General features: G+C 47.2%; 1 protein-coding gene across 5 annotated transcripts in view; it reads right to left on the bottom strand.

Moving 5' to 3' along the window:
- SORBS1 (sorbin and SH3 domain containing 1) overlaps positions 1-16,457 on the bottom strand; it is a 279,323-nt gene that overhangs the window by 164,119 nt on the left and 98,747 nt on the right. Inside the window, exon 3 of one of the 5 annotated variants that reach the window (XM_039547970.1) lies at positions 7,770-7,973. The exons of 3 other annotated variants lie outside the window; for them this stretch is intronic. In XM_039547970.1, coding sequence (XP_039403904.1) covers positions 7,770-7,795 — 26 coding nt within the window. In that variant the 5' untranslated portion in view covers positions 7,796-7,973. Of the gene's footprint in view, positions 1-7,769; positions 7,974-16,457 lie in introns of those variants that run through there. One more of the 5 variants, XM_039547978.1, reaches the window with a different exon arrangement.

The following is a 16,457-nucleotide window of genomic DNA, read 5'->3' as shown; positions in this document are numbered from 1 at the left end:
CTGCAGGCCAGGATGGAGGGGAGCTGTGTGGTAGTCGCAGGCCTGGAATAACAGGCTCTCCCACAACTGGCGTCAGTGGGCACACGGCATCATGTAACCATTTCTTTCTTTTGCTTAAATCTGCAAGGTATGTAGCAGTTGAGATGGCTGAGATTAAATATTACACACTGGTCTGGAAACATGTTATAGCCGTACTTGGAAAGGCTGGTTTCCAGGCTCAGTGGTTCACTACACACAGAGCAGGTTCTCATCTGGGTTAAATACACAGTAAATTACATTTGAATGGTATAACAGTCCCAATAATTATTGGGTCATTTTTCCTAATAGTCCACATTTCATCTAATCAGCCACCCTATAACCTATGGCTTACTAGTCAGGGCCCCAAAGGACAGCTAGGATGAGACTTCTACTAGTAAAAACAGGTAGGAGGACCTAGAAAGCCAAGGTTCCCTGCAAATCACATCCACTCCATGAAACAAGGACATGCCTGACTCACTCAGCATTGATGTAGATTGACCTTCTCAGAGCCCGACTCATCCCTGTGCTGGAGGAATGCCTAAGCAGGACCTACACCTGCACCACAGCCCCTTTCAGCCTGCCACACAGGTGGAAAAAAGTGCTAGGGCTATGATGAAACCCACCTTGATCCTACACACACTATGGCAAAACTTCCATTGGCCCATAGGCTTCCCTGCAGCAAAGCATTTGAGCATGTGCTTATATATTAAGCAAAGCAGTTTTAAGCACATGCATAAATGCAGGCACATGCTTAATCGCCATTGAAGTCAGTGGTGCTTTGCTGAATAAGAACAGACTGCTAAATGAGGGTCCTAAAGATAAGGGGAAGACTATCGTCTTGTACAATTTATTCTGTTGTTTGCTACCAGACACTTACAGTTCAGAAACAAGTAAGGGAGAATCCTGAACAGTGTTCTCTCTAATTTCCCACACAAGTGTGGAATGAATTCTGTCATGTACACCAATATGGAAGTGATGTGTTACAAGAGGTGCAGGTTCTGGCTGGGGATGCAGGCTGCCCTGGGGCTCCGGCGGGGAGAGAGAACTCCCTCGCAGCTCTCTTTCCCCGAAGCAGCACCTGGGCTGGGGAAGAGGCACCTCTCCCCGCTGCGGCAGCTCCAAGGATGGGGCTGTGGGATAGGCTCCTCTCCCCCAACCACGGCAGGTTGCGGGCTGGGCTGGGCTGAGTTGGGGCCAGGGCACCTGTCCCCAGACGCAGCAGGTATGGGAGACAGGCGCCTTTACCCCGGCCATGGCAGGTCCAGGACGGGCCTTGGTTTGGACTGGGGGAGGGGTGCCTGTCCCCTGGCCACGACAGGTCCACCAGGACTGGGTTCCCTGAGTGCCTGCACAGCTCTTAATAGGCTGCTGCGCAGCCACACAGCTTACAAGAAACTTATATCCTGAAAAGGCTCTGCATTCACCAGGCGATAGGTTTAGTTACTAAACTTGCTTCACTTCAGTCTGTGTTACACATTCAAAAGCAAAGATACATACATTGCAGTGAAAGTGGTTTTCTTCAGAAGACAGACAGTGATATCCATTAGTAAGCTGGGGTCACTGGTAAATGCTTACTGGCAGTTGAAAGAATTTCTGCAATGCAAGAAACCTTGTTTTACTTCTGTGATCCAGCCTTGAACCTTTCTTTATTCTGGTTGTGATTTGCATCTATAGGCCCCCTTTACTAGAGGGGCCTCGCTCTGAACTATATTGGAAGTGTTCCAGTTGGAGAGAGACTGTGTGCTGCAATCTAGCCTTAAAGACTACAACTCCCATGATGCCTTGGGAAAAAAGTGAGAGACTTCCTCTTCCAGGGAGTGCAGGGAGAGGAGGCGCTTGGGCTCCATTTTGCAGGGGTATGGGGGCTGGAGGGAAGCCAGATTGCTTGTATGGAGCTCTGTCCATACCAGGAGTGTTGCTAACTGCTGCTAGGAAGCTGGACACTGCTGCGGAGAGCCTGCTGGGGTTTTGATTGAGCAGCAAGCTTCAGAGGTGGTTGTAGAGTTGCCAGGTGTCCCGAACACCTGGTCAAAAAGGGACCCTGGCAGCTCCGGTCAGCACCACCTGGCAGCTCCAGGTCGGCAGTGCAGCAGGGCTAAGGCAGGCTGCCTACTCGGCTCTGCACAGCTCCCCAGAAGCAGTGACATGTCCCTCAGCTCCTAGGCGCAGGGGCAGCCAGGCAGGCTCAATGCGCTGCCTCCACCCCAAGTGCTGGCTCCGCAGGAACTGTGGCCAATGGGAGCTGTGGAGGCAGTGCCAGAGGGCGGAGGCAGTGTGCAGAGCTGCCTGATCACCCCTTTGCCTAGGAGACAAGGCACAGGATGCTGCTTTTGGGGAGCTGCCGGAGGTAAGCCTGGAGCCTGCACCCCATATGCCCTCACGTGCCCCAAACCCCTGCCCCAGCCCTGAGCCGACTCCCGGAGCCCACACACTGAACCCCCTTCCGCACTCCAACCCACTGCCCCAGTCTATAACTGCCTCCTGCATTCCGAACCTTTCAGCCCCACACCAGAGCCGCATCCTGGATCCCAGCCCCCTCCCACAGCCCAACTCCCTGCCCCAGCCAGGAGCTCCCTCCCACACCCTGAATCCCTCATTTCTGGCCCAATCCTGAAGCCTGCACTCCCATCCAGTGCTCTTACCCCCTTTCACACCCTAACCCCCTACCCCGGCTTGACAAAAATGAGCAAGTGAGTGAGGGTGGGGGACAGCGAGCGACAGGAGGAGGGATGGAGTGAGAGGGCGGTGCCTTGGGGCAGGGCTTCAGGGAATGGGTGAGGCAGGGAGTGGGACAAGGGTGTTTGCTTTTGTGCAATTAGAAAGTTGGCAACCCTAGGTGATTGGTGGTTGGAGCCAGGGCGAGACTATGAGCAGGGGGTTGGACTAGATGACCTCCTTAGGTCCCTTCCAACCCTGAGATTCTATGATACCTAGAGCTGACTGAGGTGTGCCTGCAGTGAAGGATCTGAGAGTAACCCCCACTCTTGTTTGGGAAAGTACTTGCAAGGGAAGGGGCACAACAGAGAGACTGAGTCTGAGGAGAGGCAGAATGATCATCCCATGGAACCAGACCCAGAGCTGCTGACATTTGGTGGGGCCAACTCCAGTCGTCAGAGGAGTTGTGCAGCTTGTTGTGTTGGCTGTACTGATACACAGAACCTACAGAGTGCTGTCTCCAACTTCAGATCTTCAAGCGTGTCCACACAAGCAGGTGTCTAGGACTCCGAAATCCAGAGGAGTCTACACTCCGGGGTGGGGTAAATGATGGCAGTGTAAATGCCAGTTAGATCCGTTTCATTTATTACTGTATTGCTATATTTGTTAATTGATTTTCTCAACTGCCCCCTGTGGATTTAAATTAGTAGTGACATATAATCTTAGTCTGTTATACCGTTTCTTTAAATTGTTAAATAAAGGGGTGTTAACTTTAATTTAAGTATATTGGATGTATATTATTTATAATTGGTATTTTTGAGTTAACACCCAGGCCACAGACTATTATTATTATTAGACTGGGTTTATGCCTGGAGGTTCCCAAGGCTAAGTGTGTACAGCCAGCTAAAGTTGCTGCCAATTGTAAATTCCTTTAGGAGTAAAGGGACTGCAGCAGAGGGATGGATAGAGGATTCCCACCTATTCAACATCACCACTGGGATACTCAGGATCTCCTTTAATGTCAAAAACATCAGGCACCCACGCACACAAGTGAGGGTTGCCTGCTCCCAAGTAGCCCAGAGAGGAAAAGAGGGGTGGGGGGGGTTAAACATCATTCATGGGAAAGTGTGTGGTAATGCCGTGACACTCAGAACTCACCCCCAAAGTGCAAGTCCTTTGGAAAGAAGGGGGAGAGGAAAGGTCACATTTTGACTTATAGAACCCAATATGTTTTTGCAGTTAGTTAACTTCAGGACTTGCAGTGTTCAAGAGGTCCCCTATAATAAGTACAGGGAGGTTCATGGGAATAGTGCAAATACTGAAGTAATTGTATTTATTTATCTTGGGTACAATTGGTAAATGGGTTACAATTTAAGAGTCACTATTCTAAACAAACAACAGGACCCTCTGCACCTATCCAAGTAGGGGGAGGGATAGCTCAATGGTTTGCATACTGGCCTGCTAAACCCAGGGTTGTGAGTTCAATCCTTGAGGAGGCCACTTAAGGATCTGGGGCAAAAATTGGTCCTGCTAGTGAAGGCAGGGGGCTGGACTCATAAGGACTCAATGATATTTCAAGGTCCCTTCCAGTTCTAGGAGATTGGTATATCTCCAATTATTTTTTTATTTTAGAAGATTCCAATAGGATTCTGGCTGCACTCAACCTGCATGTTTTGTGGTCTCCACTGAAAGCTGGACCTAACCTCCACTCTCCTTCCTCACAAGCACTATCAATCTGCAATGCCACACACAGGGTCCCCCCCGGGGTCTAGTCTGATGTTAGCCCAGGGGTGAGCAAACTACAGACCGTGGGCCGAGCTGTTTTAAGCTGGGCTGCAAGCTCCCGCTGGGGAGCAGGGTCGGGGGCTGCACTATGCGGCTTGGCCCTGCTCTGGTGCTCTGTCCGGGGCGCTGGGTCGGGGGCTGTATCATGCGGCTCAGCCCCGCTCCGTCCGGGGCGCTGGGTCAGGGGCCACACCATGCGGCTCAGCCCCACTCCAGCTGGAGCTCTGGGTTGGGGGCTGCACCACACAGCTCCCAAAAGCTGCGGCCTGAGTCATAGTATCATAGAAGAGTAGGGTTGGAAGACCTCAGGAGGTCATCTAGTCCAACCCCCTGCTCAAAACAGGACCAACTCCAACTAAATCATCCCAGCCAGGGCTTTGTCAAGCTGGGCCTTAAAAACCTCTAAGGATGGAGATTCCAGCACCTCCCCAGGTAACCCCACTCTGGCTCTTACACGCTCCAATGGTGCCTGCAGAAATGGTGCCTGCAGATGGGGCAGCATGAAGACCCACCTGGCCATGCCTCTGCATAGGAGCCGGAGGAGGGACATGCCACTGCTTCCGGGAGCCACTTGCGGTAAGCACTGCTCAGAGCCAGCATCCCTAAGCCTCTCCCCATGTCCCAACCCCTTGCCCCAGCCCTGATCCCCCTCCTGCTCTCCAAACCCCTCAATCCCAGCCCAGAGCACCCTCCTGCACCCAAACCTCTCATCCCATGCCCCACCCCCAGAGCCCGCACCACCAGCCAGAGCCCTCACCCCCTCCCACACCCCAACCCCAATTTTGTGAGCATTCATGGCCCACCATACAATTTCTATTCCCCGATGTGGCCCTCAGGCCAAAAAGTTTGCCCACCCCTATGCTAGCCTATAATCACCACAGGTTGGCACCAAGTTGGTAGCAGATCAAGCATCTCATCTGGGTTCCACAGCACAGTCCTCTTAGTCTGCATTCACTGTCCTGTGTCCCATTCTCAATGGCTCCTGGTTCCTCTCTGAGCCAGGCTAAGCGGGATTCATTCCACAACTGAGTTGAAATAAGCCATATAAGCACTTTGCATACTTGGAAAGTGGCATCCTTCCCCCACCCCTTATATAGTCAGAGCCAAGGAATACACACATGGCTAGAGTTTCACTAGCTCCCCATTAGGCCAGGATCCCACAGGCACATTGATTACATAGGATTCTGACTAGGGACTTCACAAGGAAAAAGCTAAGTAAATACACTCTGTAATCTGCACTGAATCTGGACAGAAGAGCAACTCGACATACAACCACAATATGTAAGGAAAAAGCTGGGTTCAGTTGGCAGATTTCCCAAGGAAATGCATTGTGCCTTTTTAAAGCAAATTAGCTGAGAATGGTGACAGATCAGAAGCATTGGAAATTAAAGCACTACTCGGCCTTCTCCAAAGCCCACTGAAGTCAATGCAGCTTCTCTGCAAAATCCACAGAATGATATGGGCAACTGCTTCCCCTCACTGACCTATCATAAGGAGGTAGCTGGGGATTCTGCAGTCGGTGGGTCTAACCTCAGCTGTGCCATGGAGGCCCTGTGTGACTGTGGGCAAGTCACTTTTAATGTCTCTGTATCTCTGTTCTTCCCCCATCTGTAAAAGGGAGGATAATAATACCATCTTCATAAGGCGCTTTGAGATCTCCAGCTGGAAAGCACTATGGAAGTGCTGACTGCTACTAATATGCTGGAGCTCTTTTGGAAGCCACCTCTGGGAGGAGACTCCAGGAGTTCAGTCACTGTGCTCATGCCACATTCAGCCTCTGCACTGAGTCCTACAGAATGTGCCAAAAGTTAGAACCGATCATTACAGATTCCAGCTCACTAGGAACTAGACTGATTCCAGCAACTCACTTCAGCAGCAATAACCTTCAGTCTCTTGATTTGTGTCAAATTCTGGCCGGCTGACCCTGAACTAAACGGTTCTGAGTGCTGTTCTGAACACCTGGAGTTATCCAGTCCCCAAACTGCAGCCTTGAACTTCCCAGGGTAGGAAAAGAGCGGAAATGGCTGAGCAGGAACAGTAAGCCAGAGAAGCAGCTCAGCAGTTGTTCAGCAATCAAACTGAGAAGGGAGAAGCATGTCCATAGTTCCTATGGCCAGGAGAGCTACCATCACAGCACAGACAAACAGGGTTGAGGGCCTAGTCATTCTTCTTAAAATGATAAAGTGCTTCTATTTTCACCTGGGAACAATGGAAGTAAAACAGAGGAAGGATGTGGTTAAGGCATCAGATTGGAAGTTACCCTAGCTCTGCCACAGATTCCCTGTAACATCACGGCCAAGTCACTTAACTCTTGATGCCTCTGTTTCCCCACAGTAAAATGGGGCTAATCCTACTTTCCTCCCTCATAGGGAAAGCACTGAATGGAGGGCAATGCCAAGGTGCCAAATCATGTTGTTTTACTGACTCAACTTCTGGAAATCAAATCAGCCATTTCCATAAAGTGAGACTCTAGTGCAGTGAGATCTGAGGAGTTAGAGATTATGGCATTTTGCCATGAGGGAGTGCGCTGGGTGGAGCTGCACTTCCCCAGTAGGGGCACACAGGGCTCAATTTCCCCTAGCTCCCCAAATCACCGGGCTAGTGCCCTCATTGCACCATCACTTGGAATGGCATAGCCTGCTCCCTCTAACTCTATGGGCTGGTGTGCATTGAGAGCCAATGCTCTGCTCCTTTTGGGGTGGCTTGCGTCCCTGTGGATGCATATAGCAGCAGAGTGGCACTCCCTTGAGTACAGGGGTGCACTTGCCCTGGCTCCTGTGTGGGAGTGGGGGAGATTCGGGCACTCACCCCTACTCTGTGCACCACACTATGGGCTGGGGGTAGCCTGCCTGAAGCCAAGCTGTTTTTCATCAGCGTTCTTTAGAAAGCAGAAGGCGAATGTCAGTACAGGAGCGTTGTTTATGAGCACAGTATGTTATGGAAACATCTTTTAACATGGATAATTATTGCATGGAGAGGTATCATTTGACTATGAATTGCTAGTGACAGGTGACAGTGCTGCTGGCAATTAGTCTGAATTGCCATGCAAATTGTTAGCGGCAGCCCATAAGCAGATAGAGAGATCTGTTAGGAGAATAGCAGTGGAAGCTGAATGCACCATTACCTACATAACTAGCTGTCAGTGCTAAATGTCAAAGCTACACAACTGGGAGGATCAGAATGCTGTTTACCATAAGGACTACTTGACATCTTAATAGATTTCCTAAACAAAGACAACTTAGCAACCCCAGACTCCTGTCTCTTACATCAACAAGTCACTTTTTATTTTAAACGTTGCTAACACCACTTACTGTCTGTATGGGATGGTGATGAACATCCAGAACAGCGGTCTTGCATCAGTCAATCCCCAGTAATGCCAGCATGATAAGCAAGGTGAAGAGGAAACATCAGAACCAAAATACTTAAGCCTTATTTAGTCTCGGTGAAAGCTGGAGTATGTCACCCTGATTTACTGCCAAGCCACCACTTCTGGAGTTGGTTTCTGATGGAAGTATCTACAGAAATAAAGTGATATAACCCAGTCCTAAATAATGAGAAGCAGCTCTGAAATAGACCATCATGGCAAATAGAAACTATGCCATTGAAAATGGCAAGTCTCTGACTGCATCACAGGACGAATCTTGTTAGCAAACCATCTGTGCTTCTCATTATGAAGCTAAGTGCGAAGCTGATGATAATAGTGAGATTTTGAAATTCTGTAGCACTGGCCAGCTCAGGATCTGTTATTGTGAAATATGAGTGTTGCCCCCATTTTATTGATGAAGAAACTGAGGCAGGAGGCATTGCAGTGACGTCCAAAAGTCTCATGGCAATTCATTGGCAGAGCTGTGAGTTGAACCCAACTCTCAGTCATTTACTCTAACCACTAGACCATGCCACCACCTTTGATAAGAAGAGGAATTCTGTATACACCTCTACCCCGATATAACACTGTCCTTGGGAGCCAAAAAATCTTACCACGTTATAGGTGAAACCGTGTTATATTGAACTTGCTTTGATCCCCCAGAGCACGCAGCCCCGCCCTTCCTGGAATTCATGTTATATCGGGTCGCCTTATATCAGGGTAGAGGTGTAGCTAGTGAACTCTCTAGGGGCTCTGTTTTCCTGTGGACCTAACGCAGCTTTGTGTTTCATGTCTACAATCTGGATCCTAGGAGCTGATTAACATGCTGAGAGAGTAATGGTTAGATGCCCTTCAACTAAGGCACTCTCTGAACATGCCTAGAGAAGCGTGTATACACACCATGATAAAGGGACTGGGTATAGTCACCACTCCACTAAATCGTTAGCTTGAACCTAGTCCAGGAGTAATCAAGAGTCATCCCCAGGTAATGGCTGTTTGGTGTCCCACATGAAACTACATCTCATGTGAAGCTGGTTCATACGGGTCAGGCTGCTCTGGACATTGCCTTTCCACCAAGAACTCCACAGAGTTTCCCCATCTTGGTCTTTGCCAGCTCTAGGAGTGTTTCCCCTGGGAATCTCAAACTACAAGGATCTGTTTTTTTAATAAAGGTTTTATTAGGACAGAAACCAGGGGTTGGGGGGAGTCACATCAGAACTACACAGACTGTGTTTACACATCATTTTTTCTTCTCAAAGTTTCCCACGCTGGCTACCCCTGACTCAGCTCCACTGCGCTGGCCATAGTTGCCGTGCTACTGTTGGCCAACTGCCAGCATTTTAACTAGCCTGTCACCTACCCTGAGCAGAACAGGTCTAGATGATGTGGTGGTTAAAATGCTGGTGGCCAGCAATGCCCTTCTCTACACTAGTGCTCCCAGTACTAGTGCTAGTGTCTAAGCTAGTGTCAGCTCCGAGTGTCTAAGTCACTTGAAAATGGGGCTTTGGATCCTAAGTGACTTTGCCACTTATGAAAGTTTAAGCCAAAGTCTAGTACAGACTCAGTCAAACTTAATCTTGACAGGTACAGGCTTAGGGAAATATACTGCTCTCTCATCATCCAACTCGCTCTCCCTAATTGACAAGCTCAGACTCCACCTGTCAGTCTTTCAGATCCCATCCTTGAAGGAGCTCCACTGACCTCTTCTTATCAGAGAGATTCCCCCTTCGTACTTTGAACAACTATACTCAGAAGGGTTAAGTCTAGTGTGCTGTCCAAATCCCATAATGCCTAATTATTCTAGCTAAGATAATTACCCCTGGAAGTTTCACTCGGCAAAATTTTTCCTGGCTTCCTGTCCTAGAAACTGTAATGTATTGTTTGTTTTGCATTGTTAGGGCCAGAGCCAAAGCCCATTGAAGTCAACAGGAGACTGTCCATTGATAACAGTGAGCTGTAGATCAGGCCCTAAAACAGCAGGTGCCTAATTCTCATTGACCATCAAAAAGTGCAGCCTATATAAATGTAGGACCCCCAGAATCAGAATTGTTTTAATCTAACCTCCCCTCCCCAATTCCGCTCCAAAACTGTCAATGAACAAGCCAAAATGCTGTCCTAGTTCCAACTGACACATTCTCAGACTAGCAGCAAAGAATCCTGTGGCACCTTATAGACTAACAGACGTTTTGCAGCATGAGCTTTTGTGGGTGAATACCCACTTCTTCGGATGCAAGAAGTGGGTATTCACCCACGAAAGCTCATGCAGCAAAACGTCTGTTAGTCTATAAGGTGCCACAGGATTCTTTGCTGCTTCTACAGAACCAGACTAACACGGCTACCTCTCTGATATTCTCAGACTAGAACTGCCAAATTTGATTTACAACTTTCCGCATACAAAAAGGTGGCATTTGACTCTCAATGACAATGTTACGTATTGTGGACCTGAAATGTTTATGGCATGAAACTCTTGGCTTATCAGTGTTTTTAAAAAATTGGAATTTGCTGCCAGCTTCAGGTTTTATTTTATTTTTATGACCCACTACATTTCCTGCCTTCTTCCCACCAGTACAGAAACTCAGCAGTGCTCAACAGCATCTACATTTTCCTACAGAGATTTTGCAAACTGTGGATGGCAAATTAACACACGCTGTGGGGCTGTCTACATTATAAGTCTTAGTCAGGGACAGACTTGGCTTTATCCACACCCAACACTGCTGATTCACTGTTAGTAACCATGGCAAATAACCATGGATCACAACCTCAGCTGGCAAATGGTTGTCATTCTATAACCAGGTCATAACACTTAGACAGGAACTCCTGATCATGTTTATCTATGGAGTTTGCCAGCCCTCCTCCTTCCCACCTCAATTTGTAATTGGCCTTCCCAGAGTTCTTTGTTCCGTGAATTGTCCTGCAGATGCTTTATCCTCTGCAGAGGCAGAATGAAATAGATTTCCCCCCATATGTACTGATGCACATGCAGTTAACTAGCATCAGTGTGGACACACAAACATAGCTGCCAAATGGTTGTGGTTTGTAAGATAAGAAGTTGTTTGGATACAGCTCGACCACGTTTGTTGTAACTACAACAGATGAGGAAGCCAACTCCAGATTCCAAGCACTGCAGTATTTATAGCAAAGCCAAGGTTAGTGCAGAACATTTGGCAGAAGCAATATGAATAAAAAGCCAGAGAGGATGGCTCAATGATCTGAACATTAAGTTTGGAACACCAAACTCCCTGAAATCAGAGCATGAAAGTCCAGCAAAGTTGATTCAGCCCTTCATCACCTCAAGACATACATAATAACCTGTGTGGAACACAGTGTGTGTCTTCAAATGAGACTCTGGAAACCCAGCATCCTTGTCTGTTAAGACATTAAAGATCTAGACCGTTCTCAGTGGTACCCGAAGACAGAACAAGGAGTAATGGTCTCAAGTTGCAGTGGGGTAGGTTTAGGTTGGATATTAGGAAAAACATTTTCACTCAGAGTGGTGAAACACTGGAATGGGTTACCTAGGGAGGTGGTGGAATCTCCTTCCTTAGAGGTTTTTAAGGTCAGGCTTGACAAAGCCCTGGCTGGGATGATTTAGTTGGGAATTGGTCCTGCTTTGAGCAGGGGGTTGGACTAGATGACCTCCTGAGATCCCTTCCAACTATGATATTCTATGATTCTATGATCCCATGGCCCTTTCAGAAGAGCAGGGGTTTGCCCTTACATGAAATGTGCCCTCCCCTGATTGCCCTTGCAGCATGCTAACCACTGCCTTCAGTCCCAGAAGTGGCTGCACTTCAGTGGTACTCTGTAGTTTGGGACCCGAAGAATGATATTAACTTTAAAATATTATTGTTGATTAAATGTAATGTCTTTAATATGAGATACTTTCAGACAGTCTGCATGGCAAGTCAGAGTTTGCACAGGAGTTCTCTCTGCTGGAGTAATTTAGAACTCTACACATTTATTGGAAAAGTGCTGAATTACTCAATTCCAACCTGTTTTACTGCTCCCAAGTTATCAAACCACTGTGGTCTTTTCTTACTGTATTGCTGTCCACAAACAGTCAATGTTATTATCTGTATTTAATGTGCTCTAGTGGATCCTGTTTATTCCAGTGTTAATAGAGATGGAATATGCCACAAAGAGAAGGAAATATAGATTAAGTCCAGGAAAGATTTATGTATCTTTATTGATCCTAGCTCTGCCTATGATTTGAACAAAGTAGAAATGAAATAAGACATTTCCTCAAGCTACATTTCAGATCAATGTTACTTTTGTGCCACAATTGTTGACCCACTGAAATAGCAGAAGGTGTGCATGTTCTGTGCTTCAAGACAACCCAACCCTACTGGCCTCCCTCACCTCCCGCCCTGCCCTGACACACACAAAGAATGGCTATGCTGTGTCACCTGTCTACACCCTGATCTCACAAGCTTGTACCCAAGCAAACAGCCCTTCCATGCATAATCCCATTAACATTAATGGGACTGCTTGGGTGAGTAAGGACTACTCCTCTGAGAAAAGAATCAGGCCATCTATTAGCCGGTTTGTTTATGAGTAGACCATAACTATATTAATCTACACCTAATATAGTGGCCTCTTTATTTATCAAACAACTGTCTCTGATCAAATAACAAGAAAGCCTTAAAATATATTTTTATTTACTTCTGCCAACACTTGAATGCAAATTGAGAAACATTACCCCAAGGTACATTGCAGAGTATTAATTTAAGCTTTAGTCTGTCAACAGTAAGAGGAAAAAGGAAGTTAATTTCTGTAACAAAATGCTCCATTATCAATCTGCAAAATGCATGTGGCAGTTAGAGAGTTATATCCTTGTGAACTTTAACAAGGATCCATTACGAAATGCCGTGGGCAATTGGTAGATTGTTATAATGTTATGACAGAATGTAATTGGCTCTCACTAATAGTCTTGTGATCTAAAGTATGGTTAACACAAGACAGGACATCACTCAGAATGATGCAGTCTAGCATTTCAGCAATAAACATGGCATGTTGGGTTCTATATTAATCTTCGATACTTGCGTATGATTAATAAAAGTAAATCACTCCATTTGGTACAGTTCCTCAGAGGGATATAAAATATCTTATGAATTCTTCACTGAACAGCTAATAAATTAGTCCAAGTGAATGATGTGAGCAGGCACTTACATAGCACTGTATATCGTCAAAGGGCAGTACAAAAATTCATTAATCCTCACCACAGCTGTATGAGGTAGGCAGGCATTATTTGTTCCATTTTACAGATCAGGAAACAGACACACACAAGATGGGATGTCCAGAGTTGTAACCAACTGGTCCCACTGAAGTCAGTAGTAAAACTCCCAGGGCCTGATTCTCATTTGAACTGAGGCTTTTTAATTCCAGTCTGGCAGTGTAAAGGGCCCAATCTTAAGGCTCCTTTAGTGGCCTGAGTGAAATAAGAATTAGACCTCCACTGATTTCAGTGGGAGCAGAGTTTGGTCAATGCTGTGTGCTGTAGAAAATCCCACCCAGAGTGGTTAAGTGTATGGGCAGTGGGTATCGTAGGCAGGGGGAGGCTGTGCCCTGCCCACATTCCACCCCCAGGTCCCTCCTGCAGTTCTCGGTGCTCTGCCCTGGCCTGGCCTGGCCAAGCCCAGGTTGGCTGGGGCTGGGGCTGGCTGGCCTGCCTCTCGCAGGGACTCAGGGAAGCTGGCGCTGGGCCGCACTACCCGCCCAGCACTCGGACTGCGCCACCCAGCCGCCCTGCGCTCTGGGGCTGGCTACCCAGCACACTAGGGCTGTGGGGTGGCCACCTGGCCATCTGGTGCTGGGGGCTGTGGCAGGGGCACTCTGGGCTCCTGCAAGGGAGGGGCATAAAAGGGGAGGGGAGAGGTGTTGCCATGGGCACAAGGGGAGGGGCTGGGGGGCTAGACTCCCCCAATGGCCAGGTTAAGTGACTTACCCAAGGTCACATGACAGTAGGCAGAGCTAGCATTAGAATTCAGGAGTCCCTGCCTGACATTAACAAGCTCTCAACCACAGTACCTCCCCTAAGTGTTTAGAAGTTACTTGCTAGTATCAGGGCTCTGCCAACTGCATGTGAATTTGTAAATTATTTCACAGGATTGTTTACATATAAATGTCAAGATACATTAAGCCATGAGACAGTAAGGGCTTAGAAACTTCTGCTGACTTTTCAGACTAACATGGTCAGTAATAAGTGCTGTATACACTAAGTTGCTGTAAACAGATAAATGGATACAACTGCAAGCCAACTGGGGCCAACATACAAAGTCAATTATATTACCCCACTTATTGCACCAACTAGTGAGTAAAGAGACAGCAGTGAAGCATGGGGAAAAGACAAGTGAGGTCAGGGAAGCCATGGGGGAATAGTGAGAAGGTTGAAGGAGCCCCACGAAATTACAGATAGAGATATGCCCATCTTTATGGCTTTCCTTGACTTGAGTGTTGGGGGAGGTTGGCTTCTCTGTGTTTAGAATTTGTTTCAACTGTGATCATATACCACCAGAAAGCTGACTGCAAGAGCAATGCTCAATCAGGGAAGAGAAACATAGAATATCAGGGTTGGAAGGGACCTCAGGAGGTTATCTAGTCCAACCCCCTGCTCAAAGCAGGACCAATCCCCAACTAAATCCCCAAATGCCCCCCTCAAGGATTGAATTTACAGCCCTGGGTTTAAGCAGGCCAATGTGCAAACCACTGAGCTATCCCTCCCCCACAGAAGAACTGGGGGAAATGAACCCACTGCCTCAGACATGTAACATATGCGCTCTGCCACTGATCTACATCCCCAGACCAGTCTAGGTTGGCTTCTATCTGTCTAATCAGCATGGCAGATCTGAGCATGTTATAATCACCATGTACAGACATCACTTACTTTGATTAGCTTCCACCCTCATGGTGTTTAGGAGTGGCTTGTCTGTGAATACATTTAGTAGCTGCCAAAGCAACTTGTAGAAGAGAACTGAGTGGCTATTGAAGAAAGCCACCCGAGTTTGTCTGAAACTCTATCATTTAAATAAATAAACCCGCACCAGTGGTTACACTTTAACCATGTATGGAAGTTTTTCAAGACTTGAGTCATTAAATTCTACTGAGAATAAAAACTTGGCAAATAGGAAAGAAAAGCATTTTAAACTGCTCTCTAGAAAACCACCCCCCTTGTTCCCCTCAGAGTTATAGATGAACTGCCATGGGTATGCAGGAGGCGATTCTGGTTCTTTAGACAACTCCATAAACTTAAATCATATCCAACATGTACAAAAGCAGTGAGAATACAAATTATCACACTAAAAAAATGTGGGAAACTCTTTGATCTTATTAAAAAGCCTTTTAAAGTGGTAGCCTTGTATGTTATCTACAGATGAACTTCCTGCAAAATGTTCCACCCCTGCCAAAACCCATGGTATTTTTGGAGAGTTTCTCGTTTACAATCCCTCAGCCTCAGTGTGTGATCTTTTCCCATTTATAGGAGTAGCTGATCACATGAAAAGTGCTAGTAGATTTTAAAGTCACACTCCTCTCTTAAAGCACATACCGTGTTGGGGAGAACATTTATAGCAGGTTTCCTCTTCTCTATGAAAAGCAGACATTTTAGAATAAACAACACTTTAAGGAAAGATCAAGGATGTATTAAATATTGTGTGGGAACTTCAACAAGGACATGACATCACCTGCTGTCTCCAGTGCAAGCACGTGGGACTAAACAGGGTCAATTTCCTGTTCTTGATTATACTAGTAAAGTATTTAAACAAGCTGTCTTAGACAAAACAAAATGTCAATGGAATTATGTATTTTTTAATTCATCTATACACAGATTTACTAATGAAATCATTGTCCTGGAGCCCATGCAAAAAACGACCTTGCTGGTGAGGATTGGATTGAAAAACCCTTTAATATATCCCCAAATCTTGTTGGGAGTGAGAAGCATTGCAAATGAACATGATTAAAGATGGTGTTTCCTTTCTAATGATAATTCTCTAAGGCTGTCAAGTATCAGAGGGGTAGTCGTGTTAGTTTGGATCTGTAAAAAGCAACAAAGAGTCCTGTGACACCTTATAGACTAACAGATGTATTGGAGCATGAGCTTTCGTGGGTAAATACCCACTTTGTCAGACACATTCTATAAGGTGCCACAGGACTCTATCTCTAAGGCTGGGGATTTTCAAAGTAGTCTAGGGGCAGTATGATCTACTAGATGGGGCACTGGGCTAGGACGCAAGAGACCTGGCTCTGCCACTCTGGGGGTGGAAGCTCCCTGTGAATGGGGGGGAAAGGGATAGCAGGGGGAGTGAGGGGAGCGACTACGACAGGTTGGAGGAGGACAGCCAGCTCCTGGCTGGGAAGGGGCAGCCCGGTAGTTCCCACGGTCATTCCTATGGTAGTTCCTGGACAGCTGATGGCCTGTTCCCTGTGCTCCCCCATCTCCTCCTTGGCAGCTGGCATCCTGTGCACTAATGCCTCCCTTCCCCCATTCAGGTGCCAGTATCCTGTCCCATTCTCCACGCCACCTCAGCAGCTAGAGCACATGCTCCTCCTCCCCTATGGTGGGTGTCTCCATCAGGACCCAGGTAGCTTAAAGGCAGAACCAGGCTGAGTTGGGGACCCCTACCTGCTCCCTGGTGGCCAG

This window comes from Mauremys reevesii, linkage group 7 (assembly GCF_016161935.1).
Source record: "Mauremys reevesii isolate NIE-2019 linkage group 7, ASM1616193v1, whole genome shotgun sequence".
Lineage (NCBI taxonomy): Eukaryota > Metazoa > Chordata > Testudines > Geoemydidae > Mauremys > Mauremys reevesii.
Note: the sequence above shows the minus strand (reverse complement) of the source record. Positions and strands in the feature narration are given on the sequence as shown.